General features: G+C 39.2%; 2 protein-coding genes and 1 non-coding gene across 3 annotated transcripts; 1 reads left to right on the top strand and 2 right to left on the bottom strand.

The window, feature by feature from the left end:
* The first annotated feature begins 4,155 nt into the window (after window positions 1-4,155).
* On the top strand, window positions 4,156-18,997 carry DIS3L (DIS3 like exosome 3'-5' exoribonuclease). Its single transcript, XM_035554658.2, is given in 18 exon segments — window positions 4,156-4,342; window positions 6,470-6,623; window positions 7,416-7,544; window positions 8,186-8,321; window positions 9,334-9,510; window positions 10,147-10,225; window positions 11,170-11,349; window positions 11,878-12,047; window positions 12,858-13,019; window positions 13,735-13,794; window positions 13,796-13,983; window positions 14,559-14,651; window positions 16,158-16,691; window positions 16,997-17,151; window positions 17,250-17,425; window positions 17,772-17,917; window positions 18,436-18,610; window positions 18,686-18,997. Coding segments are annotated over 18 exon segments (3,156 nt in total). The 5' UTR covers window positions 4,156-4,212.
* TIPIN (TIMELESS interacting protein) lies at window positions 18,594-26,592 on the bottom strand. Its single transcript, XM_035554662.2, has 7 exons — window positions 26,438-26,592; window positions 25,332-25,425; window positions 24,384-24,459; window positions 23,241-23,363; window positions 22,659-22,722; window positions 20,633-20,830; window positions 18,594-20,483 (listed from the first exon to the last, which is right to left on the bottom strand). Exons 1-7 carry the CDS (start codon window positions 26,568-26,570, stop codon window positions 20,419-20,421), a joined length of 753 nt encoding a protein of 250 aa, XP_035410555.1. The 5' UTR covers window positions 26,571-26,592; the 3' UTR covers window positions 18,594-20,418.
* LOC118252065 (small Cajal body-specific RNA 14) lies at window positions 21,635-21,771 on the bottom strand. The gene has a single exon (XR_004780038.1). It is a non-coding gene; the product is annotated as a small Cajal body-specific RNA 14 (non-coding RNA).
* Window positions 26,593-26,635: the final 43 nt, after the last annotated feature.

Here is a 26,635-nt window from a genome sequence, read left to right on the forward strand (position 1 = left end):
AATTAAAGGAGGGTGATAAAACTAATGCCAGTTGACACGGGATTACAGAATATAGACCTTGTTAAACTAACTTGATATATTTCTTATTTAAGACTATGAATTTGTTGGTAAAAGCAATATTGTCACTATAATCACAGACTTACAGAATTGTAGGGGTTGGAAGGGACCTCAGGAGATCATCAGGTCCAACCCCTCTGCCAAAGCAGGTTCCCTACAGCAGGTTGCCCAGGTAGGCGTCCAGACGGGCCTTGAGTATCTCCAGAGAAGGAGACTCAACAACCTCCCCGGGCAGCCTGTTCCAGTGCTCCATCACCCACAGCCACTCTGATCTAAAGTAATAAAATTCCCAGACCTTCAGCTATGACATTTATGCATATTTTATCACTTTTGCTAACAAATGGAGGGAGTTTTTATATGCTTTCCCACAAATGAAGGCAAAGAATTCTACTTTGGAAGTGCAGCCAAATGGTAGAGCTACGGGCAGTGATCTTGATTTTATATGGTCTTTGTTCAGAAAACAGTCAACTTCTCTTATTAGCACTTCTCTGCTGCAGAGTATGAAGGAGACTGAATCCTTAAAAGACAGTAAGTATTGGCATCTAGAGCACAGCTAGGTGAGAACTGTATTACACGTTTTTGCAAGTGCAAGGAGTGGCATACTAATCCTCAGACCAGATATGGGTACTATTTTTTACAATATCTGGCTTTTACTGAACTAACGATCCACGAGAAAGAATCTCCAAGAGAAAAGAAAGTATTTATTCAGTTTTGTATTGGAGTTAGAAGCAGATACTGAACTGCCAGTTGCTTCAAAATTACTTTAAAAATGGAAGAACCAACTTCAAAGATACACTATAAGACAATCAAATCTTGCATCCGCTACCCAGGTGATGGAGTTCTTGGAGAGAAAAAAAGTACTTCTCAAAAGAAAATATAAGATTGCTATTGATTCCAGAAATGTGTGAATCCTGGACTTTAATACCCTGACTCTCCTTCTTGTCACTTCACCATTTTTTGTCAGCCTCTATCAGACCTCATAGCTTACGTAACCCCACCATTAGGCTGTCTATGGCAGAGTTGTGTTTATAGGCACAGTAACTGACCATAATTTGCTATATGCATTTTTATATATTTCTCTGTCGCCATCTTAAATATAAACACAAATTTGGCTGATGTATCCCCATTTAGCTATGTAGCCTAGCTCATAAGATGGGAAGGGAGGGAGGGAGGGAGGGAGTTAGTATCATATAGTCACAGGTTTTACAAAGCTGAGGAACAAGTCCCTTTGCAAGAAGAAAACCCAGCAGTTGCTTTGCCAGGACAGGAGGAGTGAGGTACATCAAGAAGGTTCACCTGTGTGGTGCCAACTGACAAATACTGGTAAGCAAGTGAAATGGCATTACATTTAACAGCCAACGATATATCACACCTGTGTGTGAATACTTGCCCTTGCCTTGTACATGTTCCATTTCCCCATATAGACGCCTAATAACCTACACAATAAACTGTTTTACTTCTGTGCTCAAAATTAGTTTCCTAGGTCATATTGTTGTCAGCCATCTGTAAGATGAGTCATGCTTCGAGCTTGGGAAACCTGAGCCAAAAGCTGGTATTCTCCAATGACCTGACACATTTCTTTGCCAAAACACCAAGCAACTTCTTTCAAAAGGTACCACATTGAAATTCTGCACTGCTTCTCCTGACATGTTTTTCCAAGCAGGGAGAGACCTCCTGAGAGGCTCACAGTTCCCAACATAGGCAAGAACAAACATGTAATTGAACTTTAAAGGACTTCTCTCACTCATAAAACAAAAGCTTTTCTAGTATTTACTACTGTTATCCAGGGGAGCACTGTATGAAGTAAGGCATACTCTATGAGAAGAAAGAAATATTTATATTGCTCTCTTTGGATCTGCTCTGCCATGTTTTGTTTCTCAAGCACTTAAAGGAAAACTATGAAAAAATGTATGTCTCACTGGTCTGCAGCTGTTCTGCATTCCACCTTCACTCTTTGACATTTATTGAGATCTTCTGATTCTATTATTTTGAACTCATTAGCAGCTTTTATTTCAAAACAATTAAGGATGCTCCTGTTATCCTGTTAGTTCTGGTTCTCCCTGCACAAACTTCTTCCCTGTATAAAATCAATTACCAGATCAGCACAGAAGTTTGACTCTGACCTCATTAGGACAAACTCAGATGAAGTGTAAACATCTCTCTTACCTTTAGTGACTCAACCTTAGACTGACTTTTACTTCCGAGAGGTTGCTCTCCAAAAGAAGAAGGAAGGGAGGAGGGAAACAAACTTTAAAAAATTGTCTAACTGGTATATTAGAAATAAGCATGCAGCTCCTCAGCAGTATCAGCAGTGCATGAACTTAGCCCAAAGGTCTTAGATTTTTCTCTGTGAAACGGTGAACAAATTAGAGAAGTGATCTCAGTCACTTTCATTTAATTAACCTTACTTTTATTGCAGTCACTGAATGACACAGTAGGCACATGGATGTGCGTTCTTCACAGTCACAGCAGGCAGCACCCACTGCATTTCAAATTGAATTCACTATCTTTCCCCAAAACGTTGTCTTTTTCTTCCCCTTTCTGTCACCACTGGCTACCCCATCTTTGTTCCTACTGAAGAAGAGCTCCATCATTTTGGTCTCCATTTCCCCTTTCCTCTCACGTCCTGCTTACATAACGCATCTAAAATCATCTAGACTCCCAAAACCAAGTCCACACTTCAGTCGTCTCTCACTAAGTTATAACACCTCCTCCTCCTCATATGTTTGAGAACTTGGCTTCTACAAATCAGTTTCTTACAGATGGTACTTCCATTTACTGGCACCAATTGGTTACTCAGAAGTATTAGTCATTGGAGATACACATTTTATAAAATATGTGAAAAATAAGCAAGTAGAATAAACAGGAACATACAGTGACATACTGCCTTGGCTCTTTCCCAGTCTTTTTTCCTCGTAAGGACAAACAGTTTGCACCACATATTCTGTTCAAATAAGGTTATGATGTAGGCATTTCTGAAAACGTATTAATGCTTCTTTATTGTCAAAATCATCCCCAAAATGCCATACTAGCTGCATCACAGCCTTATTTAAGGAACACTGATTGGGACCCAGAAACACTGTGTTGCACTCATGACCCTCCCCTGCTTTTGTTTCATCTTGAGCAAGAATTAATCTTTCATTGCCATCATCTTCCCTCTGTAAACGTGAGGAACAACATCGGTGCCTACTGTAAATCATTTGACATTAGGGCTTGCCTGCACCCCTTGCTCACCCCAGCCACCTTCCCTAGCTCACAGACCTGGGGCTGCTCCTGGGAGATGCCATGAACGACCATGGAGGTTCACACACGTGCATTTATGCAGGACTACAGTTTAGCATAGCAAGATAACCTCTTCTTGTTCTTCTCTGGAGCCTTTCCAGTCTCCCAGTGCCTCCAGACCCCTCTCCCTCAGAATTTCCCCTCAGCTTGCTCCAGCCTGCCCCTCACGGACTCCCTTAGCTCCTTACTGCCTGTCCCTCACAAACTCCCTCAGCTCGCTCCTGCCTGTCCCTCAGAACTTCCCCGGGCTTAAGCCCCAGTTCCCTCAACTCACTTGCACCTACTCCTCAGAAATTCCCCTCAGCTTTTTCACACCTCTCCCTCAGAATTTCCCCTCAGCTCACTCCCGCCTACCCCTCAGAATCTCCCCTCAACTCCTTACTGCCTGTCCCTCAGAAACTCCCCCAGCTCCTCACTACCTGTCCCTCACAAACTCCCTCAGCTTGCTCCTGCCTGTCCCTCAGAACTTTCCCGGGCTGCAGCCCCAGTTACCTCAACTCACTCGCACCTATTCCTCAGAAATTCCCCTCAGCTTTTTCACACCTCTCCCTCAGAACTTCCCCTCAGCTCACTCCCACCTACCCCTCAGAATCTCCCCTCAACTCCTTACTGCCCGTCCCCTCAGCTGCAGCCCGGTTCCCTCAGCCCTCCCCGCCTGCCTCTCAGAGATTTCTCTCATCCCAGACCCTCCGCCACCACACCGCTCGCCCGGGCCGGTCCCAGCAGCGCCCCCCGCCGCCGTCCCGCCGCTTTCCCGTCCCTCCCCTCCGCCCCGCTCCGTCCCTCCCTCGCTGTGCAGCACCGCCCCTCGCACCGTGCGCAGGCGGCCGCCGAGCACCGGGCCGGGCCTGGCCGAGCTGTGGCTCCGCCGGAATGCTCCGCACGGAGAAAGTGCTGCAGCTGCGGAGCCAGCAGGGCCGCTCGGTGCGCGTCGTGCGGGAGCACTACCTGCGGCCCGACGTGCCGTGCCGCAGCGCCCTGTGCCGGGCAGGCTGCCCCGGCGGTGAGCTGGCTGGCGGGGAGGGCTCCGGGAGGAAGGGGCAGGGGGGACGTGGGCTGAGGGAGCCGGGCTGGGGGTGCTGAGGGAGCCGGGCTGGGGCGGCTGAGGCAGGGGGCTCTGGGGGCGGCTCGTCCCGGGGCGCCTCAGCTCGCCGCCGGCGAGGCCTGACAGGAACCGCCGGGGCAGTGGCGGGCTGAGGAGAGAAAAGGGCGGCGGGGAGGGGGGAGATGGGGCAGGGGAAAAGTTTTCTAAAAACTGGGAAGCCCCCCACTGCTGTCCTGAGCTTGAGGGTTGGTGTGAGGGGCGGCAGCACGCGGAGCAGTGGGGAAATGAGCAGCTCGGGGGCATGGGGAGAGTGCTGCTTCAAGGCAAAACCAGTCAGGAATAAACGGAGTGTTAGGGGAGAAGAAAGGAACTGAAAAGAGACGTGGATTGATACAGGCTTTGGCTGGCAACGGCTTGGTGACTGGGGTAAAGGCTGAAGGGGTGTGGAGGTGTGCCAGGAAACACCCATGTTTCACACTTTGCTTTTAAAAAAGTTCTTATATGTACGTTACTTTCTGCAGGGTGCTGCTTTATAGTGTGAGTTAAGTTGTATACCTTACCTGTTAATGCAGCCAAGTGGTTATCATGAAGCATTTGTTATTCTGCGTCAGCAATTATTTCTGTTAAATAATTAAGCATAATTGTTTGTTACGGTGATCTAGGATGTCAGGACTAGTTATAATTACTGATCTTTTATGGATCTCAGTGCTGTAGAGGAGTGTATTGAATTTGGTTCTGAATTCCCTAACGATAAATTACAGACACGTACCAGACAAAAGTCTTACCTCTCTCCCTATGCCTAACTTTCCCTCTTCTGGGCTTGAATGTAAATTGTGCTGTAGACGAGTGTCAGAATATGTCCATTTATAATTATTCCAGGTAACTCAGAGGTAAGGAGAACATTTATTTTTATTCCTGACTCTACACACTGTGCTGATCAGACTTTCCTTATGTGTTGTGAGAGACCGCCTACATAAATCACATCTGCAGATACTTTTAGTGGCATGCGGTTTCTATTTAAAAGTTATTCTGATCTAGATGTATGGGCTAGAAAAGGATAGCTTAACATGAGCAGATCACTTAACTCTTTGAGTGACATTTCACTTTTAATGCTCTTCTGAATTATTAATAAATATTAGCTTTCTTATATGCATTCTGCCATCATCCATTATATACCTCCGGAGTGAGATGTAGCCTTGTTACTGTATGCAGAATTGTGCTTACTGGAATCACACATCTAGTGATAACAGGTAATAGATGACGGTTTGTCCTGTGACAGCTTTTAAGAAATTCATGACAATAACCAGACTTGTCAAGATCTGTATAGTTTTATTCTTTATAATTTGCCTGCACTAAATTCAGCAGTTCAGTTTCTATAATATTGTAAGGGATAAGTAGATAACGAGAAAAAATCAGAGGAGTTAATGCCTGCCAGCTAAAAGTTTAGTGGGTAATCATTGAAATATCTAAAGTAGTTAAACTAATTAATTTGGGGGGACATTTTAAGATTTAATCTATGAGGGATTTGTTATGATATTTTGATGGCGTATGCCTAAGGGATGGAGTCTCTAATAGAGAGAATTGGCAATGATGGTAATAGTTTAGATTCAAGAATGTCTTCTCTTATCTGTATTCTTTTATGCGAAGGTACAGAAAAAGAGCCTGTTGTAAATGGATAGCGTTGAATAGAGAGCTCTGACAAAGTGGTACACCCTTTGAATAATTCCATTCTCTGGTAGAAATATCATCTCTCTTTTCATGTGGAAGCAGAGGAGAAGAAGGAATGTTACCTGCACTCTTCAAGTAACTTGCTTTTCCTGATGAAATTGGATCTTTTTCACACATTTGGATAGAATTTATCCTACATTTTGGCATCCGTGGATAGCAAAAGGGCTCCATCACAAATTGTAGAGATTGTACCACAGAATTGCACTGTAATAGTCATTATAACTTTGTTCATCAGAAAAATACGTATGTATACCTTTGAAGATACACAACTCTAATGTCCTGGCATTTGAAGGTGTTTTTAAGAGAGCAATATTGCGACTGAAAGTTTAAACCTTTAACCTCTGAATTGTATTTTAGATGGCAAATTGTTATCAGATGATGTGACTCATTACGTTGTCCCAGACTGGAAGGTTGTTCAAGATTACCTTGAGATTCTTGAGTTTCCGGAGCTGAAAGGTATTATTTTCATGCAAACAGCATGCCAAGCTGTGCAACATCAAAAAGGTCGCAGGTACTTATCCTATAATAACTCATTTTTTAATATAGGTTGAAGTAACATATTAAGTTTGTAAAATATGTATTTAAGCACAGCTACCCAAAGTCAGCAAAATGCTGTGCTTAAATTGTTGTTAGGTCTTTCAAGTGTCTTAATATGATTTTACAGAAGAGAAAGAACTGTGATCCTTTGTGATCTGTAGGCATCAATGCCTGGCATATTTTTCACTTAATAGTGAATATTAATATTAAACCTGTAACATTATGAACTAATCAGATGGCTTGTTACAGGAATTAAGGAGAATTTGCAGTAATGATGTATTGTATGCAACAACTAAATTATGCATGTGGTTTTGTTCCTGCTGTATTACAGATTGAGCACTTGTCTTTGAGGAGCGAGTAATACTAGTACATGGTACTTACCTTATCAGACACGAACCATATTGCCGTAGCATATGAGAGTGCAGTTTGCTATCAAGTTCTTCTGGGATTAATAAAGCATAAACATCTTTGAAAAAATGTCTTGTCCCAGAAATAATAAAATAAGTTCCTGAACATTTACGATGTTTTGTGGGGCTCATTGGAAAACAACTATGTTTAAAAATCAGAAGTATTCATAATGAAAATTAGAGAAGCTTGCTTACAGATGATTTTTTAGGTTTTATTGTCAATGGCAGAATTTAATAAATGCATTTCTTTATGCATTATAGTAATTTTCCTTGAGTTTTTCAGCTGTATTTTGAGCTAGAATTAAAATACTCCTGTTCTTTCTTTTGATAATGTTATATTGATCTTTTTTGTATTCCAGACAGTACAACAAGTTGCGAAATCTGGTGAAGGATGCCCGTCATGACTGTACAGTGTTTGCTAATGAATTCCACCAGCATTCTTACCGGCCAAGAGAGAAGGGAGAATCGATGGAGAAATGGCAGACCAGGTTTGCTTTAACTTGCATAGTTCTACACTGAATAACATCATGACATTGTATTTAGAAATATTAGTAGACACTGGATATGTAAGAGTTCATACTCTTCCTCTGCTTAGCTCTGGAACAGTTCACAACAATTCTAAAAGTCTAGACTGTCCTTTTGTGATTAAGAAAGTTTCAACGTTGTTTTCAGAGGAAAACAGACACATTAATTAAATGCAATAATGCTAAAATAAAAAGCATCGATCATTTTAAAGTTGGACAACCATTTTAAAGGATGCTTTAGCATAATAAATAGATCACTTTAGATCCCGTTAGATGTAGTGTCTCATAGCCTACAAACCCCACAGTGCTGGACTACTGGCAGTTCCAACTAGATTTTTACAAGCTTTCATTCAGAGGAATAATACATGATGTTGCAGCTGGGGCACATAGAGATGTACTGGGGAGGAAGCACTTTCTTTTTCTGTCCTCTCAGTGCTCATGTGTGGCACATAAGTTTTTGAGGGTATAAAGTTTATGTAGTTTGTTGTATGTATCTCAGAAGAATAAGTGTAAAACCAGAATCTCATTTATACAAAGTCTGCAAACATCTTGCAAGTAGCAAATGAGATATGCCAGGAGTCTTATTTCAAACTTTGCTTTTCTAGGAGTATTTACAATGCAGCAGTCTGGTATTATAATCACTGCTTGGGTCAGATGCCAGTTGTTATGGTAACAGAAGATGAAGATGCTATCAGGCAGTACGGAAATGAAACAGAAGGAGTGTTTGTGATTTCCTTCAAGGTAACATGCCAGGAAAATAGAAGAAGGTTGCCTTGGTGCTTCATCAAAATGACAAAGCAAGTACTTTAAAGCCCAATGTATAGTGCAAATCATTTCAGAGTTTACATGTAAAAATACTACAATTCTAACTCATGACTTCATTTCTCAAAGAAAGCAAAGATGACTGTCATGGGAATGTCATTAAAAATGGAGAGTGAGCAAAGCAGAGAACTGAAAAGAAAAACAGCAGCTTTAAAGATACAGATCATCCTTCTTAGGAGCCCTTTTCATTGTTTTCCTTGTTTTTAAAGAATTTGTCACTGTGACCAATAATAGGTTACCTCAGCCAGATATCTAAATCTGTAGTGCAAGCATTCTGTAAACAGAAGTAGCCAAAATATTCATCAGCATTATTCTGACAGTGTGTGTTAGCCTTGACTATATAGGATACACTGATGCATGAGAAGATAATTTGTCATTTAGTTGTTGATCTATGATACTGCTTGTATTCAGCTGGATACATGGATAGGATGTTTATGTTTGGTCGTGATAGGATATTAAGTAAAACCAACCAGATTTACTTCAAATTTGTATAAAAATGACTATGCTCAAATTGTTCCTATGACTATGGTTCAAATGTAGTACAGAGAATCATACAAAATGCATACAAATAATAGCGGGTTGCCAGTTTGATGATTTTGCTGTGGCACTTTACAAGAATTATGTAGCTTGGATGGGGTATATTGCTAGTAGAAGTTTGAGAATCTCTAGTTTAGGATGTTTTCCTAACAGTCATATCTCTTTTGTTATATTTACCAAATGACTTAGGGTGAATCTGGAACAGATCTGTGGTATTTAGAGCAGACACATCACTGCCATTTGGAAATGCAATCTGAGCATGTGTTACCAAGCACTAGACAGCCCATGAGTGCACGAGGCAGCTCTTTTGTATAATAGGCTTTTCAAATGAAGCATTATTAAAATAACAGTGACCTCTAAATCCTTTCTTGTTTGTTAATATATGCGCGTACAGAATTACTTGGATAACTTTTGGCCTGACTTAAAGGCTGCCCACGAACTCTTTGACTCTATACTTCAAGCTCGGCATGAACGGGAGACTGAAAACCAAGAAAACAACGGAAAAGAATATCCTGAGCACTTACCCATGGAAATATTGGAGGCTGGGATAAAATCTGGAAGATATATACAGGTCAGTTGCTATTTAGAAATTATACACATAAAGATGCAGTCTTGTGCCATGTGTGATATGGAACAACTGTATCTAATTCTCAAATATAGATAATGCTGTACAAGGGCAGCATTTCTTACTTCATTTGCACACAGTCTATATCTCAGTGAAGTTAATTTACAATTTTATGGCTGCTCAGGGCCTTAATTGTTGGTTGGCTTCACTTAAAAAATAATTTAAAGAATTAGAGGTAGTAATTTGTTCCTTGCTTGACTATTTAACTAGTGAGGTGAAAACAGAATGTGAACAGATAGACTTGAGTTTTCTTTTTCACTTGAGATTTGGAGATTCAGTATTAGGGCAGGCAACAAAAGTAATCTTACACTGCCTGTGCTTTGAATAAAATGACCTTTACTGCCTTACGGTTAAATTGAGCATTTAAAAGAACTTGCCATTCCTTTACAGAAGCGAGTGCTTAAACGGCTGCATTGTACATTCTCTCCCTGTAGAGAGTACAGTCCCGTTCAACATAACCTAAATATCAATGAAAACAGCTAATTTATCTAAAAATTGTTGTAAGAACAAAAATGTATACTTTAAAGTTTGCTATTAAGGGACGTGACTATTTCATTCTGTTTATTGGTTTATTACTTTTAGGGTACTCTGAATGTCAATAAGCATCGAGCACAATTGGAAGCTTTTGTTCGACTTCAGGGATTTGGCAGCAAAGAAACAGGTGAAAAGATGATGAGAGGATGTGTTCAATGACTTCTTGATGCTCTCTGTGCTTTTTACGTGAATCCACGTTGCCATATATATATAGCTGTTCAGTTCTTAATCAAGATGAAAGCTAAGATACTGTGATGCTTATTTTTTTTTCCTTTTATGGGCCAGAAAGGAGGCTGGAGATTACCCCAGAGACTGGACCTCCTGAGAAGACCATACCCTGTATATCCTCCTTCCCCATTCTTAGTACCTTTGGCTGTGTTTTGGACTCCTGTCCTACTAATGAGTTTCTCTAGACTTTTTCTAAAGTTAAATATTGATGCAAATTGTTTTATTTGTGCTTGCTCAAACTTCGTATGACCACTCATTTGGTTGAAATAAGTGTTTGCAGAGATGTTGGCAGGATTAGGGAGCTGGTCATTGTGAATGTAATAGGGAAAATGCTTTTAGGATCAGATAAGAACACCGGTATTGTCCTTCTGGTATGATTTAGTAATTAATACCTTTGAGGGAACAGCACATTTTGCTTGCACAGGTATTTTGTATCAGGTTTCACTAGTAAGTACTTTCAAATGTTCCTCTGACAGACCTAACAGCTAAACCAGTGTTCAATATACAAACCATTCTTTAAAAACTCTGTGGCAGTGGTTTCCACAATTTAACTGTGCTGTGTGTTTTTAAAACTGCTTCCTAAGAACAATGATACCATCCTAGCCTATGCTGCTTTTTATTTAAGAGTTCTCTTAAAGAATTGCTTAATATGTCTCCTTTTAAAAAAAATGAGGGAAAGGTTTTAATTTTTGTGCAGTATTAATTACTTGCCAACAGTCCTTTTGGAAGTACTGCAAATATCCTTTTCTATAAACTTAATTCAGCGGAATGCTGCCAAGGGCAGTGAAGGGACTTGAAGTTTTAAGTAGTTCCTAGTTGTATTTCTTTTTATTTTAAATTTAGACCTTCAAAGCGACATCCTTATTTATGGGGCCAGAGCTCGAAATCGTGCAATCCACGGTGATGTGGTAGCTGTAGAGTTACTACCTTTGCACGAATGGAAAGGAAGGATTGTTGCCCTTTGTGAAAATGAGACGGAGGATAAAGCACCTGCTGACACCACTGGTGATCCTATGCCCACAGGTAAAGTAGATAGAATGATACAATATTTATTAAGATTACCTCACTTTTCTGGTCTGATCTGTATTGTAGTCTTCATTTTATAGTCCCTTTCCTGCATCTTATGAGTGTGCTGAGGTCAGAGTTAAAAGTTCGAGATTAGTTCTCTTCCTACCAGAAAATACTATATAATTTTGGTCTTTGCTAGTAAATCTTTTCTGTATTTTTTACTAGACTTAGACACGTTTTAGTAGTAGTGAGAATCTCACTGAATCATTTAAGTGCCGTATCAATTTAAATCTATACAATGAGTTAGTCTCTGTTAGTATCCACAGAAGTAAAAGCTCAATAAAAGCTGGATGTGCCAATGATGATTTATTACAAACTTATATTGTTTCCTGCATAATATAAGTTGTTAGCAATTATAATACAGATTTGTGGAAATATTAGTTCATATTACAAAGCAATGGATCTTCTATACCTCTCTCGTGTTTCCTTTCATGTCCCTGTTTAACTCTTTAATGTACTGCCAACAATGTCCCTTATTAAAAGGTAAAGTTGTTGGAATCATTCAAAAGAACTGGAGGGATTATGTGGTCACTTTCCCTTCTAAAGAAGAAAGCCAGTCCCAGGGCAGAAATGCTCAGAAAATCCTTGTTACACCTTGGGACTACAGAATTCCCAAAATCCGGATCAGTACCCAGCAAGCTGAAGCACTACAGGTAATTTGGCAGAAGCATTTCTCTGTTCTGTATTCCTACAAAATTGCCTGGGTGTTATATGCTCTCATGATGTTTTCAAGGCAAAAAGACAGGTAGAGAACTATTAATCAAGTTAAGTTTGTGGAAGCAGGACACAGTTCAATATGAAGAAGTGTGTTCAATTCCTGTCAGAACTGTAACCTTCAGGTAATAAAGCGTATCGTAGTTCTGGATGTCCCACAGTCCATCCAGGCACCCTGAGCATTTGTACGCTGCTCGCTTTGTGTATTTTTGTGGCTTGGTTTGGTTTGGTTTGGTTTGTTTCCTGATAAATTCAGGGTCATATTAGGGGTCTGAAATGCAATAGCCCTTGCAGCCTTATTGGCTCTATGACTATATATAACTGGTGAAAGTACGAAGGGGAGCTTTTCAACAAATTGTTAATGAATGATTATGATTGGCCAGCCATTCCTGCAGCAACAAGAAACGTGGCTTTGTTCATTCCTAGCTGCTGTAAATGGGCTGTAAATTCCAATTGTTTTCTGTGGCATAGGAATACTTGTTTACATCTTGGTTTTGTCTTTTTTTTTTTTTTAAAAAGTATTTATTTCAAGTTAGAGATTCTTTATATAATGACCCCAAATGAGTAATTTATTGGGAAATAAATGTAATTCTCAGTAAACTTCTGATCGTGGGTTTATTTTTCCTTTCTGAAAAGTTCTTAGAGTTGCTAGTCTCTTTGGATTGCTGTGTTTGCCTCCGAAGAATGTTTATGTTGATTGCTTGTCAGGAGCAGATTGCTGTTTTAACAGAAGAATTGTCTTGCTGCAGGAGTACAGAGTTGTTGTGCGCATTGATTCTTGGGAATCAAATTCTGTGTATCCAAATGGACACTTTGTGAGGGTTTTAGGAAGAATTGGAGATCTCGAAGGGGAAATTGCAGCTATTCTGGTGGAGAACAGCATTTCTATAGCCCCTTTCTCAGAAATCCAGGTTAGTCTTTGTGATTAGGTACATTCTTTTCTGTTCATTTCTAGGCTCTTGTTCCTCAAAGAGGGGGGCCCTCTTTCAGCTGAGCGTATTGCCAACAGTCTTTTGAAAACTGAAAACTATTTTTAGAGTATTTTTCTGGAATTACTTGTGGATATCAGTGGTTTTAGAGATGCTAAGAATTTTCAAGTCAAGAATGATTTGAAGATAATCTGTTCACTATGAGGAGAAAATTACAAACTCTTACATCTAATTTGATGTAGACTGTTAAGATATTATTGTCTTTATATGTGTTTATAGTGCTGATCCTAAAGGCCAAGACTGGTTGAAATCATTGCTTTAAATCCTTTTTGTCCTCAACCAGGGTGGGAAACAGTTCTCACGGGGAAGTATTTTGATTTTACCTAAAATTAATTGAAGAAAATAAAAAGAATGTAAGAAACAATATACAGTGTTGGTGTTGGCCAGAGCTGCAATATCACTACAGTAATAGCAGTTGATAATAATATGTGTAGCATTCTTTCAGATTCTCTTTCATACTTTCAGGAAAGTAAATGTAGTAGACTGACTTGGAAAATGCAAGGAAAGAATTTGTCAGGGATGGAAAAGTACACCAACACAGAACTATCAATGGATTACAAAAGGAAGAGCTAATTAATTTGTTGGCTTATTTTTGTAGGAAAGATATAACTGTACGTTCATCACTGTTTTTGTGCAGATGAGTGAAATGCCCATGAGTTCTTCAAAGAATCCGTGGAAGGTGAATCCAGAAGAGGAAAAAAAAACGCCTCAACTTGAGAGATACACATTTGGTATTCAGCATTGACCCGAAAGGCTGTGAGGATGTTGATGACGCGCTATCCGTTAGAACTCTGCCTAATGGGAATCTAGAGCTAGGTGTCCACATTGCAGACGTAACCTACTTCGTGGCAGCGGATTCTTACACTGATGTTGAGGCAAGAGCAAGGTAATGTATTTTCTAAAATTAAAAAATGTATGGAGCCTGGAAGTTTGTAATGCTCTGCTAAGGAAACATTGAGAAGTTCTGTTAACTCTTTTGGAAGAGTTCTTGTTTTTAACATTTAACTTTATGTTATATTCCATACTTTTTTCTGTTATTACCACTGTTTTGAACTCAGACCACTGAATCACTTTATGAAATGTATTGTTCTGTGTAGATACAACGAAATATTGTATCTCTGTAGATACAAAGAAATGTAAACTTAATGGCCAGCAGAGGTGTTTGTATAGCCATTAAATGACCTCTTCTGAGCTGAGCTTATTTTGTACAGTCCTAGCTCTGCCTTTATTGCAAGTTGGAGATACAGAGGAAGGCAAACTTAGGCTTGTGCTTACACAAATAGTTGTTTGAATAATTTCAGTACCACGTGTGTGTTGGGTAAGAATAACCTTAAGAACAGCCTTCTGAAATCATACTGTGTGTTACGTTTTGCTGACGCCGTAGTTATTTTGCAAACTTTTTGGGAGATAAACACCAACGAGTCATTGTGAGAAGAACAGTGACTGTGTTTTATTCTTCAGGGCAACAACTTACTATTTGGCGGATCGTCGTTACGATATGCTGCCCGCCGTCTTGAGTGCTGACATATGCTCTCTTCTTAGTGGAGTTGATAGGTAAGATTTGGTGATATTTCTGACAAAAGAGATTTTTACAAGTAATTTAGTTGTTGCTACCAGTCTCTCTGTTTATTAATTGTGTGCATGTTTTGCATTGTTACTAAATCTTCAACTGAAAGAATAATGTATGTTTAAAAATAACTTCTAATTCTATGGTATTTTTGTAAGGTGACTGCTTTGTAATCCTTTACCTTGCCAAAATGCATATATACATTTTGTTTGAGCAGGACAATCCAGCTGAACTTACACACAATCCCTGCAAGGTTCAATCCATAACATGAAATCACTGAGAAGATTGAGGTTAGACTTCTTCTTCAGACAGGAAAAATGCATTCCTGAAATAATTAATTGTTGTCACATTGCCCAATTAGAAGAGCTCTTGTAATGTTTCTTTCATCGTTGCTGAATCTTTTCTTGGATGAAATTAACTACTGACAGACTAATTCTGATGGCAAAAGCCAGGTTTCCTACCTCTGTTAGCCCTGTTTAGGTTTTCAGACAGCAGCAGTTACCATGAATTTATTCATGTAGTACTTTTTTTCAGTGCGAGTTAACACTAAAAGTTAAGTGTCCAACTCTGTAATTCCATGATGCGTTTTATAGGGCTTAACTCAGTACTGCAGCTAAGAAAGGGGAGGATGTTTTATTCTTCCCCAATGCCTTCCCCAGTCATTGACTGCCTGCGCAGCTTTTTGCTAGCAGTTGCGTCACCATGTGATGCACCGACTTGTGTGAAAGAAAAATTTTTGTTAATTTTTTTTGCTCGGTTAGATTGTGCACACTTTGTGAATGCACAGAAATGTTACCTTACATGACACGTTTGTACAAAGCACCTGCTTATGCTTGTGCTCTTTGAGGTATTTGGTACTTTTTGTAAGCAAGGTAGGAGAGTCACAAAAAGCTGAAATACGGTCTTAGGTAATGACCATCTCCTCTGATAGTGTGTACCCATGCCCTTAGCAATTTGCTTTTTATTTTAACAGCAACTTAAAGGTGCATGTACCCATGTGAATGGTCACATTTTCTACTATTGTCCTGTTTCTCAAATGTGTTGTTACCCTGGTACCCCACTTTTCTTTTTTTTTTTTTATACAATTTACAGGGTTGTTTGGCTGGCCAAAAATGAGGAGATGCAGGGTGCAGATATGATCTTAGTGGATACATCTGGCTAATAAAATAAATATGAATAAAAGCAACTTTTGCAGTGTATCAGTGCTTTAAAACAGATTTGGCCTTCTGTCTTATGTGCACACTGGCTCAACAGTTAGATTGAAAATACTGCTGATGTAGTTGGTCCTCATTTATTAAGTGATGCACAAAACTGAAAGCTAAGCACATTATTCAGCGGCATTGCTGAACACAGGTTTGTTTCATGAAGAAAAAAGTTTCCAGTAAAAAAAAAATCAACACAGAATGGGATGTGTAAATTTGCAACAGTTGGATATGCTTGAAATGTGAAGCTAACCAGAGCTGTTTATAGCATTGTGACTTTTTTTCTTTAAGGTATGCTGTAAGCATCTTGTGGGAACTAGAAAGAGAGTCATATGAGATACTGAGAGTCTGCTACAATAAAACCATCATCCGGTCTGCGTACAAGCTAGTCTATGAAGTAGCACAGGGATTATTAGATGGAGACATGAGTGTTGTTGATGATATCCTGGAACTGAAAGACTTGGATGAAAGAACTAGAAAGAAGAACTTGGAGGAACTGGTTTGGGCAATATCAAAACTCACTGACATAGCACGGCACGTTAGAGCTAAGCGGGACAGCTGTGGTGCTCTAGAACTAGAAGGGGTAGAAATCCGAGTGCAACTGGATGACAAAAAAAACATTCACGATCTGATCCCCAAGCAGCCACTGGAGGTGCATGAGACTGTAGCAGAATGTATGATTCTTGCCAACCACTGGGTGGCAAAAAAGATTTCAGAACACTTTCCTCATCAAGCTTTGTTGCGTCAACATCCTCCACCACGACAGGAGTTTTTTACTGAACTTCGAGAATGTGCCAGTGCCAAAGGTTTCCCAATAGACACAAGGTATCTTTTGCTACTTATCTTAACCACTTTAATTAAAGATAAGCAATTAACTATTTGGCTATGTAATCATTACAGTGCAGTGTAATAATTTTACAAGACTTGAAATAATTTAGAATGAATGTGTACGTCAGGATCTGATGAGAAGGCTGTAAGCCTCATCACATTGAGGTATCATTTCGGTAGGTCCCAGAGCACGAAGGCAGGTTTTGCTGTAGTCCTTGGTTCTCCAAGTTGTAGGAGTTTAAGTGTAGGCTGTTACGATCAGGGCAGTGTAACTTTATTCAGAATTAACACTTTTTTGACAGGTCTAACAAAACATTGGCTGAGTCCCTGGATAAAGCAGATGATCCCTTAGATCCAATTGTAAACAAACTGTTGCGATCTATGGCCACTCACGCGATGTCCAATGCACTGTACTTCTCAACTGGCTCTTGTTCTGAAGAGGAGTTTCATCATTACGGTATCCTGTCACCTTATTTTTTACACTATTTATGTTATTTCTGAACTGCTGGGGAGAGGCAGTTGATTGCTTTTCACTGCTTCCTTTTTTATTTGTAGGACTCGCTTTAGATAAGTACACTCATTTTACTTCTCCAATTAGAAGATACGCTGACATAGTTGTCCACAGACTCTTGATGGCAGCCACTCTGAAGGAAACTAAAGATGTTAAGGATAAAGTACTCAGCAATAAGGATCTTGAGGAACTGTGCAGGCACATTAATAACAGGAACAGGGTAAGACGGTCACAGTGTGTCTCTGTGTTTGTATGCTGCCCAGTGGAATAGAATACCAGTCTTGACTGCAGCTTTTGGATACTACAGTGCCCTACTATCACTTCATTGTTATTTTTTTATTATTATTTTTTAACTTAAATATCACATTTCTTCTGAGAGTAGTACTAAAAATGACTTTATAACTCACCTTTACCACAGACAGGATTTCCTTTCAGATGTATTTTTTTGGGGTGAGTGTAGGGGACTAAGTCATGGAAAAATGAATATAAAGACCTAAGCCAAACAAGTTTATTAGAGTATTTACGTAGGCTGTTTTCTCTTCTCTTCTCCTGGGGGGTGCTCGCAGGCAGCCCAGCATGCTCAGAAACAGTCTACTGAACTCTTCCAGTGCATGTACTTCAAAGACAAAACCCCAGAAACTGATGAGCGCTGCGTAGCAGATGGTGTTATCTACTCAATTCGAACAAATGGCGTGCTTGTTTTTGTACCAAGGTAAGTTCATTAGAGTTTGGGCTCAGTTTAAAAATAAGACACAAGTATTATTGGAATGCTGTAAGGACACCTCTGGTCCTTAAGAAAGGAAATATTGACTGATTACACTATTCTATTTTTTGTAAATCATAGACTGCTTTTCTGTTTTCCTCACCCCTCATGCTGCTGAACCTTAAATAACTCATTTTTAACGGAGAATGAGTTCCAATAACCCGTAACACTGCTATTCTTCCATTATCTGGGCATTCCAGGCTCAAAGATAATGGATTACTGACTGTATTTTACTTCTGCTTCACTGCTTTTGAAAAACCTCACTCGCCGTCTCATGCTGTTTTCATATACTGCAGGGTTACTTTTTTTGATAATACACGTTAAGTGCTCCTGAAGGAGGATTATCAAGCTACCCTGCTTATACCTTATCCTAGCTAGCCCTCCTTTGGTTTCAAAATTAGTAAGAGAACCGGTAAGGGTGGAAATTCTTAAAAGATTCTGTTCATGTTTTTTTTTTTTTTTTTAAGATATGGAATCAAAGGTGCTGCTTATATGAAAAACAAAGAAAGCTTAGTCATCTTTTGTCGAGGTGATAGAAGCTGTGAGTGGAAGCCTGGATCGCTTCAGCGGTTTCAGAACAAAATTACTTCCACTACAACCACTGGAGAATCAGTTACATTAAGCCTTTTCGATCACATAACAGTGAGTATTTAATCTGAAGAAAGTAAAAGGAAATAGCATGATGAGAAATAAAATAATTGTTGAATTGCTTTTAAGGTGAAAATACTTGTGCAGACTTCCCGCTGCCATGCTGACACAATCAAGCTTGAAATAATCAGGAATGCACCGTACCAGACTTCAGCCACGGAGGTTTCCCAGAAGAATTTCAACATGGTGAAATCTGATTTGGTAAAAGAAGTCAGCCAGTCTGCAGAAAAAGCCCAGCATGCCCAAGAAAAAGCAAGAGTTGAAGTAATTGAGGAAGAGTATCGGGAGTACTGCCAGACAAAGGGACCAAGCTTATACCAGCTGCTGGAGGAGATCAGGGACTTGGCTCTATTGGATGTTTCAGCTGATATCAGAACTTGAACTATAACCCAACAGGCTTTTTGAGGTTCTACTCATATTCAATTTGTACAATTAAGTTTTTTAAAAAACAATATTTAAATATTTGAGTGATTTTAAGATAAACTGTCTATTTTAAATAAGAATTATTTTTATGATTAGGAATACATGTGACTTTTTAAAAGACTTTATACATGCTAGATCTCATCTTCTAGATTTAAGACTGCGTGGTAAATTCTTTCAACTGCCATTCAAAAAAAAGTTACTTGTCCTTGTTCTCTATAAACTAAGTTCTTAAAACCTAATTATTTCCTGATGTCTTCCTACTTACTGTAGCTGTTAATTCCCCGCCAACAGAGTTTAGCAAGTTTAACTCATAACTACAAGCTTATAAACAGGGAACTCAGTCATGCTAATCTAGAGCCTTTGTTAATTGCAGTTCTCCAGCTGGCATAAAATAACAGCTGTTGACATGAACTTGTTTCACCAGCTGTAAAGGGTGTTCGTGTCCTAACTTCAGTTTGTGTCTTAGTTCAACTTTTAGAAATCCAGCTTGTTCTGAACAGGCCTACCCTATGCTACTACAGAGGACAGTCCCAGAGCTTTACCATAATGCTGGTAACTTTGGAGTAGTTTCTTGTTCATTCTACAGAAAGAAGAGGTTATTTTATGGCTGTTGCTATTGTGTAAGAGGGAAAAACGGTATTGTAAAAGGAAGATGAAACAGAGCTTCAAGTTAGAGAACAGGATTAGATGAAGAAAGATAGCTAATTTATGGTCCTGTAAGATGTACTTGTCTGAGGATGTTTGACTTGCACCAGGGAGGGGGAAGTTTTGAATGCCTGTAGTGTAACAGCCTCATACAAGAATTTCAAGTTTGAGTTCTGAAATTTAATAGCTTCTGTTTTGTAAGAACAAGATACAGGTACTTGATAAGTGAGTTAAAAACAGGATGCTTGTTCAGACTTAACTCTCCTGTTACGTATCTTCCATTAAAAACATGAATACAAACTTAACCTCTTAACATCTCAGTTTGACATCAACTGTAAGAAAAGGTCAGAGTAGGCCAGAAAACTCACTAACATTTCCTAAACAATGTCAGTGAACAACAACAAAAGAAGTCCCACATGCTGATACGATGAAGAATGGTGTCCTGTCTGCCAGCATACGGAGCAATTCATCGGCAGTGTGAAGAAAACAGTTCTGCCCAACCATGCAGGCGTCACAGTTAGGGCTTCCCTGCGCTTCTGGAGATGGAGTGTGAAGAGCCAGCAGCTTTTCAATAAAAATGGTAGTACTTAACCTGGTGGGGTGCTTCTGTTAAAGTCACTCAAGAGCTGGGAAAAGGTCTCTGCTTTTCACTGGCACATTCCAATTCTGTATCTCTGTCCTCAGCTTCCGTAACAGCAGCCGTGGGCACAGTAACCTGAGGGTCTTCTGTGACATCAGCCAGGTCCCTGAGCAATGGGGGTATTAAACTCCTCCTCTTCTGGGTAACTAGGAGAGAACTCTGTTAAAAGAAAAATAAAGTGGCCCACAGTAAGAAAGCGCTGCTGCTGTGTGTTTAATGACTGCAGTTTGTCACCCGAACCACAGCTCCTGACTCGGGAGCTCAGTTGTCTAAGCTTATTACATTAACACTTCAGTCAGAACTCTTACCGTTGCGTTGTGACTGGCTGTTGCACTGCATCTTTGCCTGCCTACGTTCCAAGGCCAGCTGCCTGTTCCTCCTGATCCGCTGTTGTTGCTCTTCTGTGAGAGTTGTACTAGGCAGAGAATCAAGGTCTCCTACGTTCCCAGAGCACGGATATACTTCTTCATTGGCTGTATCCAGTCCATTGCTTTCACCTCCACCATCTGGATAAAAATTGAAGGAGTGAAAGGGTGAGGAGGGGCAGAAAGCAGCACTTTGAACACAGAGTTCTACTGCTAAATATCTGTCAAAGCATTTTAAATAATTTCTGATTATATTCTACATTTTAAAACAGTTACAACAGCTGAAGATCATTCTGTGATTTAGTTTTAACTTGCAATCTTCTGTCTAGGTCCATATTTCTGATATTCAAAATATAAAACAAATCAAAAGAACCCAAACACACTTCAGTAATAAATACTGAAGTTTAAGGGAAGTACAGCTCTGGGTACTAAGTTAGCAATTGTAAGCCGTGCTTGACAGTTGAAGGGACAGTAAATTCAAGCTGTTCTTACCGAAAGGCCAGATACTTTTCTTCCCATCCCTTTGGAAAGTGGAAGTAGTAGTTACAGGAATCAGATTCAACACAGACATTAAATAATTGAGTTCACTGTGCTACTATTACAGAACATTTACTCATCGTTTGCTAAGATGAACACATACAAAATGGAGGCAGACCAATTCTGTCACAAAACTTCACCCACAAACAGAAGGCAGGGCACTCTTTTGAAAGAGTGCCTGAGGCCAAGTAGGCTTGTGCCTCCGCAGTACTTTAAGCCCATGACTAGAGAAGTTAGCTGACAAGTTTTTGTTTTTGTTTTTGTTTTTTTTTTTAATAAAATACGCTAGATTGAATTTTTATTTCAAAACACAAGACACCAACTCGAGTTCTTCAGTTGAGGACTGACCAGCTGTAGCAGTACACTGGCTAACACGGTTCAAGAACTCACCAGCACTTCACTGAAATAGATGTATGGAACCATCGCACAGAAAAATCTGATAACTCTACAGACACTGTCGGCAGGAACCATTTACTTCACTATTTGTGGCTGCTTATAGCTGCATTCCATTTCTAGCAAATGCAGCCAACAGCAAAGACAGCCACACAGCATTAACCACCCCCACAGTTTTACCCACAAGTAGGGCAAGGCTGTAGCATTGGGTAACTCATTCCCCAGGTGTGAACACAAACCAGACAACAGGTAGATAATTGTTTCAAGAGCAATCAGCTTTTTACTTCACAGAGTAAAAGCAAGAAAAAAAACCTGCAACAGACCATAGGAAGGGCTATAACACTCATTTCCACTAATGAAGTTTCTTTCAAATGACTAGGTGAACTCCACTCCCTCTTTTTAAAAAAAAGAGTCTGTTTCTGACTTATCTAAAAGTCATCATCTGAGTAGAAGAGACTCCTGAATTATCTATTTGTTAAGTGGATAGATTTTGATATCAGAAGAAAGAACACTGAATAGGCACACAGCAAGACTGACACACGCATCAGTGCCCACACGTATTAGTAAGTACTTTCCCTACAGAAGACTCAACATCCTGACTCCGCTGTAAGTGCTGGTAGTATAAAGACAATAATGAATTCTTGATTTCGACACTAATAAGATCCAAGAGTTCTTCAGACCGCACACTCATAAGACTAAAATAAAAATCATGAATATCTTTATTTGATAATTGCAGTTCTGTGGTTTTTTTCCAAGAACGTGGCTAACACCACCAGTAGTAATACCCGCTTTTCATTTCCTTCCTGTATGCCATGCACTTTTAAATATCTGCAGAAAGCACTTCAGTCTGAGTATGAGTTCAGTTTAGTAGTTCTGAGTCTCACAGAAGCTTGCTTCCCCCCACCCCGAGAAGCCTGGTTTTAAAATAGAGGACCACTCAACAATTTCTTCTAAAATAAAAAAATGTATCACTACTTTCTGGTCGGTAAGAGGGGAAGAAAGTTTTTAAACCACTGAACTAACAGTGTAACAAGCATACCTTCATTACTTGTGAAGTCTTCAGATAAAATAGGAAGATCAAGTCTAATCCGTTTTAGGCAGGTCTGCAGATGAAGAGAAATTAATATTTCACCTGTGACAAAATCTTTCCTGTTATGTTGGTATGTTTTCAATAGTACTCGCAATTTCTCTTTACATTTTATTACTCTAAAATAATATTCCCTTCATTATGCGTCTGTTAGAATGCTGTGGATTGCTTTCCTAACCTTTAATCTGTCACCTAGCCAAATGAAGCAGCATTCTTCCTAAGTCTTCCTTTGCAGGTTCAAACATTAGAAGAGTTCCAGAACTCTTCAACAAATTGCTTTGGTAAAGATGCCCTGTAAAAGTTGAAGCAGATTCTCTGAAACATTAAATAAAGATTATATCTAAATGTCAGACGCCTTAAATACTTCAAATACTGGAAACAACTCTTTAAAATGAGAGAATGAGAGAAATTAATTTATATAACATTATACACCTAAGCAGTATGTATAACTTATATTTTCTTTTGCTGTATAATTGTTCTAAACCTGTTCCTTACACTATTGCACGAGGACAAACTGACAGGAACAATACATACCTGAACTTCCTTTTTGCTTCCCAGAGACTCTACTTTGTCAATAAAATCATCAAATTGCAATTTTGGAAATAATCTATGAGCCCAGTGTTCCATATGTCGTATAAGTGTCTTCAAGTCCTCTGCCTTAAACATAAAACAAGATATCCAGCTGTTAGAAGTTGATTAAGTCAGCAGACTGCAGAAGTAAACATGATAGTAATGTTTCTAAAAAGATTAAGCACCTGCAGCTTGAAAGTCTCTTGAAAATGTAAGTAATATGAACGCTTGGGTAATCATTCCTCCCATAATGAAGTCTGTGAGTGCAATTTCAAGCTATGAGAAAAACAGTGATAAGAGCTCAGGGAAAGCATTTGCATATATTGTGAAACACTTGATAGCTTCTGAAAAGTTGCCCTTAAGCAACCTAGGTGTGATCTCAATCTAAAAAAGATAAAATTAATGGGAAGCAGCTGGTATTTATTTTGATATTTAGAACACACAGAAAAACATACACCTAAATAACCTTATCTGATAAAGACTTTTGCTCAGATTATAAGTATTGTCCAGCTTCTCTGTGCCTCCAGTTGTAAAAAGAAATTTTATACCATAAGTGTTTTCTGTAAACCAGAGACACACTGGCATTCTTGCAAGCATGCCAGCAGTCTCCTTGTATGCTAAGCATATCCAAGACAATAAAGCAGTTTGTAGAGAAGAAACTGCTATGTCATACACTTTTAATATCAAAAACTTTGGAATGCAGGTGTCACAACAGCCAGAAGACTGTCACTTACAGAAGAAATTGATCATGAAACAAAAAGGTAAGACATTCCACATATATTAACAAGTCTTATAAGCCCGTTCCAATTCCCAAAACCTCTTTCTATGGACAATACGGAAAGTCACAGACATGGTATTCCAGTTTTGAAGGAGAGGCAAAAAGCTTTAATGTCATAACATTTATTTTGTTAAGTAGTCTTGTATTTTTTTGTTAAGCTTATAACTACAAACCCCAGCAGGGTACACCCAAATACTGTTAGAAAGCCCCCTTGCACATAACTGGCTAACCAGAGATTAATATCAATCCTCCCCACATCAGAAAGGCAACAATCTATCAATTTAAACTAATCTTCCAGGAAATAACTTAAAAAGTTCATTATGTCTTACCTCATGCCCCTTACCCTTGAACTTTACATTGTCAAACATGTGTCTTAAGGCAGGAAGTCCTCTTTCTGAAACTAACCTGTAACAGGTAAAGTTATTTGAAAACCAACTTTCTTTTTTAAGAAAAACGAACAAAAAATCCACATTCCCTTATATTGACTAAAGCTACAGAGCTCTATTTGAGAGAGATGCAGAATTAGGAGCCATTAAGAAAACACAGAAAATACAATAAAGACTGCTGTAAGACATGAGACTTTCTTCAAAAGTCACAATACGTATATTCCTAGTCCAAGCTGCTTTTTGATTTGTTTACACAGCAAGAAAATGGAACGGTCAGTTCTAGTATCTATGTTGCCCAAGTAAAACTTGTTAGAAACACAATCAAAGCATCCACCTGTGGTATCACTGAATAACTTCATCACTATCTTTAAAATGAAAGAAATGGGAAGCTCAGATGCTTTCCATCGCTCATAAGGAACTTACAGCAGTTTTAGTGATAAAAGCAAGGAAAATACTGAAATCCTTTACACGGAGTTTACCTAGTTTGTAAGTAAGACGGGTGTTAGGCATGCTTTAACCTTCCAGTGACTGTTATACTGAGAATTTATTCTGAAATACATTTGAAATAAATTAAAGAAATCCACAATACTAGGTCTAAAGCAAAATAAAGAGGATACAGCTGGAAGAGTCCTATGCATGAATAATTACTATCCATTAACAAAATTATTAGTTATGTACTAAGTCCCAAGGAGACTTCAAGAAAGTTAAGAATAACAGTAGCATTATATAGGTAAGCATGGAATAAAAGCTTGAGATAGATCACACAAGCACTTTTATCTCCAAAATCCTTGATATTTTACTCAGCTATGACCAAGCAGATATTGCTGTAACCTTAATTATTACGCCACAGCCATACACCAAATTCATCAAAGAAACATTATGCAACAATACCTGTGAGCATCTAATTTAGGTACTGATCTTTTAACTGCTTTCCGTGTAGCTACAGAAGAATCCTTTGTCTGTGACTGTTGGTTTCCATCTGGTTCTAATACAGAAAATAACATACTGTAAGTACATAGCACAAATGGCATCAACTGGAATTATATTACATAAAATTTAAGTTTCTACCATATCTAAAGGGCAACAGTCACAAGCGTTCCAATGCAATATTACTCCAAATAAACGCTTACATATTTCATCTACCTTCTCACGCAAGTCTGGTACAAAAATAGGTATCTTACTATTCTGAAGAATCAACTTTTCTAGCAAAGGAAAGATTTTCTCTTTCAGCCAACCTAGTTTTAGAACTTCTTTTATAAGTCTAGTACAGCCTTCAAAAATAAAGAGGTTACGTATGAACACAATTGGGTGCCTTTTAAAAACCAAAGTTCATGTTTTTTTGATTAGGGCTAGTGTGTACGCTTGACTGCAACAGACAAGGTACCGCTGTGCATCACATTTCAGAATGAATAATTATTTATTACACTGATTTCTTGTTTAACATTTTGATACTCTGAACATCAGAAATTCATCAGAAGTTCAGTTAGAACTCTCTTTTTCATATATCAAAGAATTGTAGCCATCCAAAACTGATCCTTTCTAGTGAATAGACATGATAGGGACCAAGGAAAACATGTATTTAACATTACTTTTACTCATAATTGACTATAAATAATAGCAAAAATAAAGTCGTTATACTTTCTATTAGCTTGTTCAGTACACTGGATTACACTAAGATCTCCTCAAATACAAATAACTTGTTTTACTGTCCTGAAGTGCCTTGGATGTTTTCTAGGTCAGACATTCTACAAAAACTACCAAATTCTAGCTGGAATGCTACGTTCGACATTCCTGTGCGTGTGTATACTTCCATAGAACCTGCAAAAATGAATTTTTCCCACAAGTATGAATACACAGCATCAAGCGCAGCTTCAACCTGAATTGACTACTTTTTTTTAAAGCTATACAAGACTATTTTTATGCAGCGAACTCCAGTACAACCCCATAACACCGGTCTCTGAGCACTTCAGCCCAGGAGGCTCCCGGCGCCCTCCTACCTCCGCGAGCCTCAGCCCAGTCAGCCCCGGCCGCCCCCGGAGAGGCAGGGGGTGGGAGGGGCGGAAACTTTTCATCTTCTGTGTTCTCGTAGTCGGGGAGATCGAACAAGTTGTTCTCTAAAGGGTCTATCATGGCCAAAAACGAACGTTTGTGCTCTCCTCCCGCAGCAAGCACCACAGCGCTTAAGTAGAGGAGCC

Source organism: Cygnus atratus, chromosome 11, assembly GCF_013377495.2.
Source record: "Cygnus atratus isolate AKBS03 ecotype Queensland, Australia chromosome 11, CAtr_DNAZoo_HiC_assembly, whole genome shotgun sequence".
Lineage (NCBI taxonomy): Eukaryota > Metazoa > Chordata > Aves > Anseriformes > Anatidae > Cygnus > Cygnus atratus.

Coding starts and splice junctions, on each gene's coding strand:
- TIPIN (XM_035554662.2), bottom strand. CDS start 26,570: ATGATAGACCCTTTAGAGAACAACTTGTTCGATCTCCCCGACTACGAG. Junction 24,460..25,331: donor CCTAAATTAGATGCTCACAG/GTATTGTTGCAT, acceptor TACCTGTTACAG/GTTAGTTTCAGAAAGAGGAC. Junction 20,484..20,632: donor CAGCCAGTCACAACGCAACG/GTAAGAGTTCTG, acceptor TTCTTTTAACAG/AGTTCTCTCCTAGTTACCCA.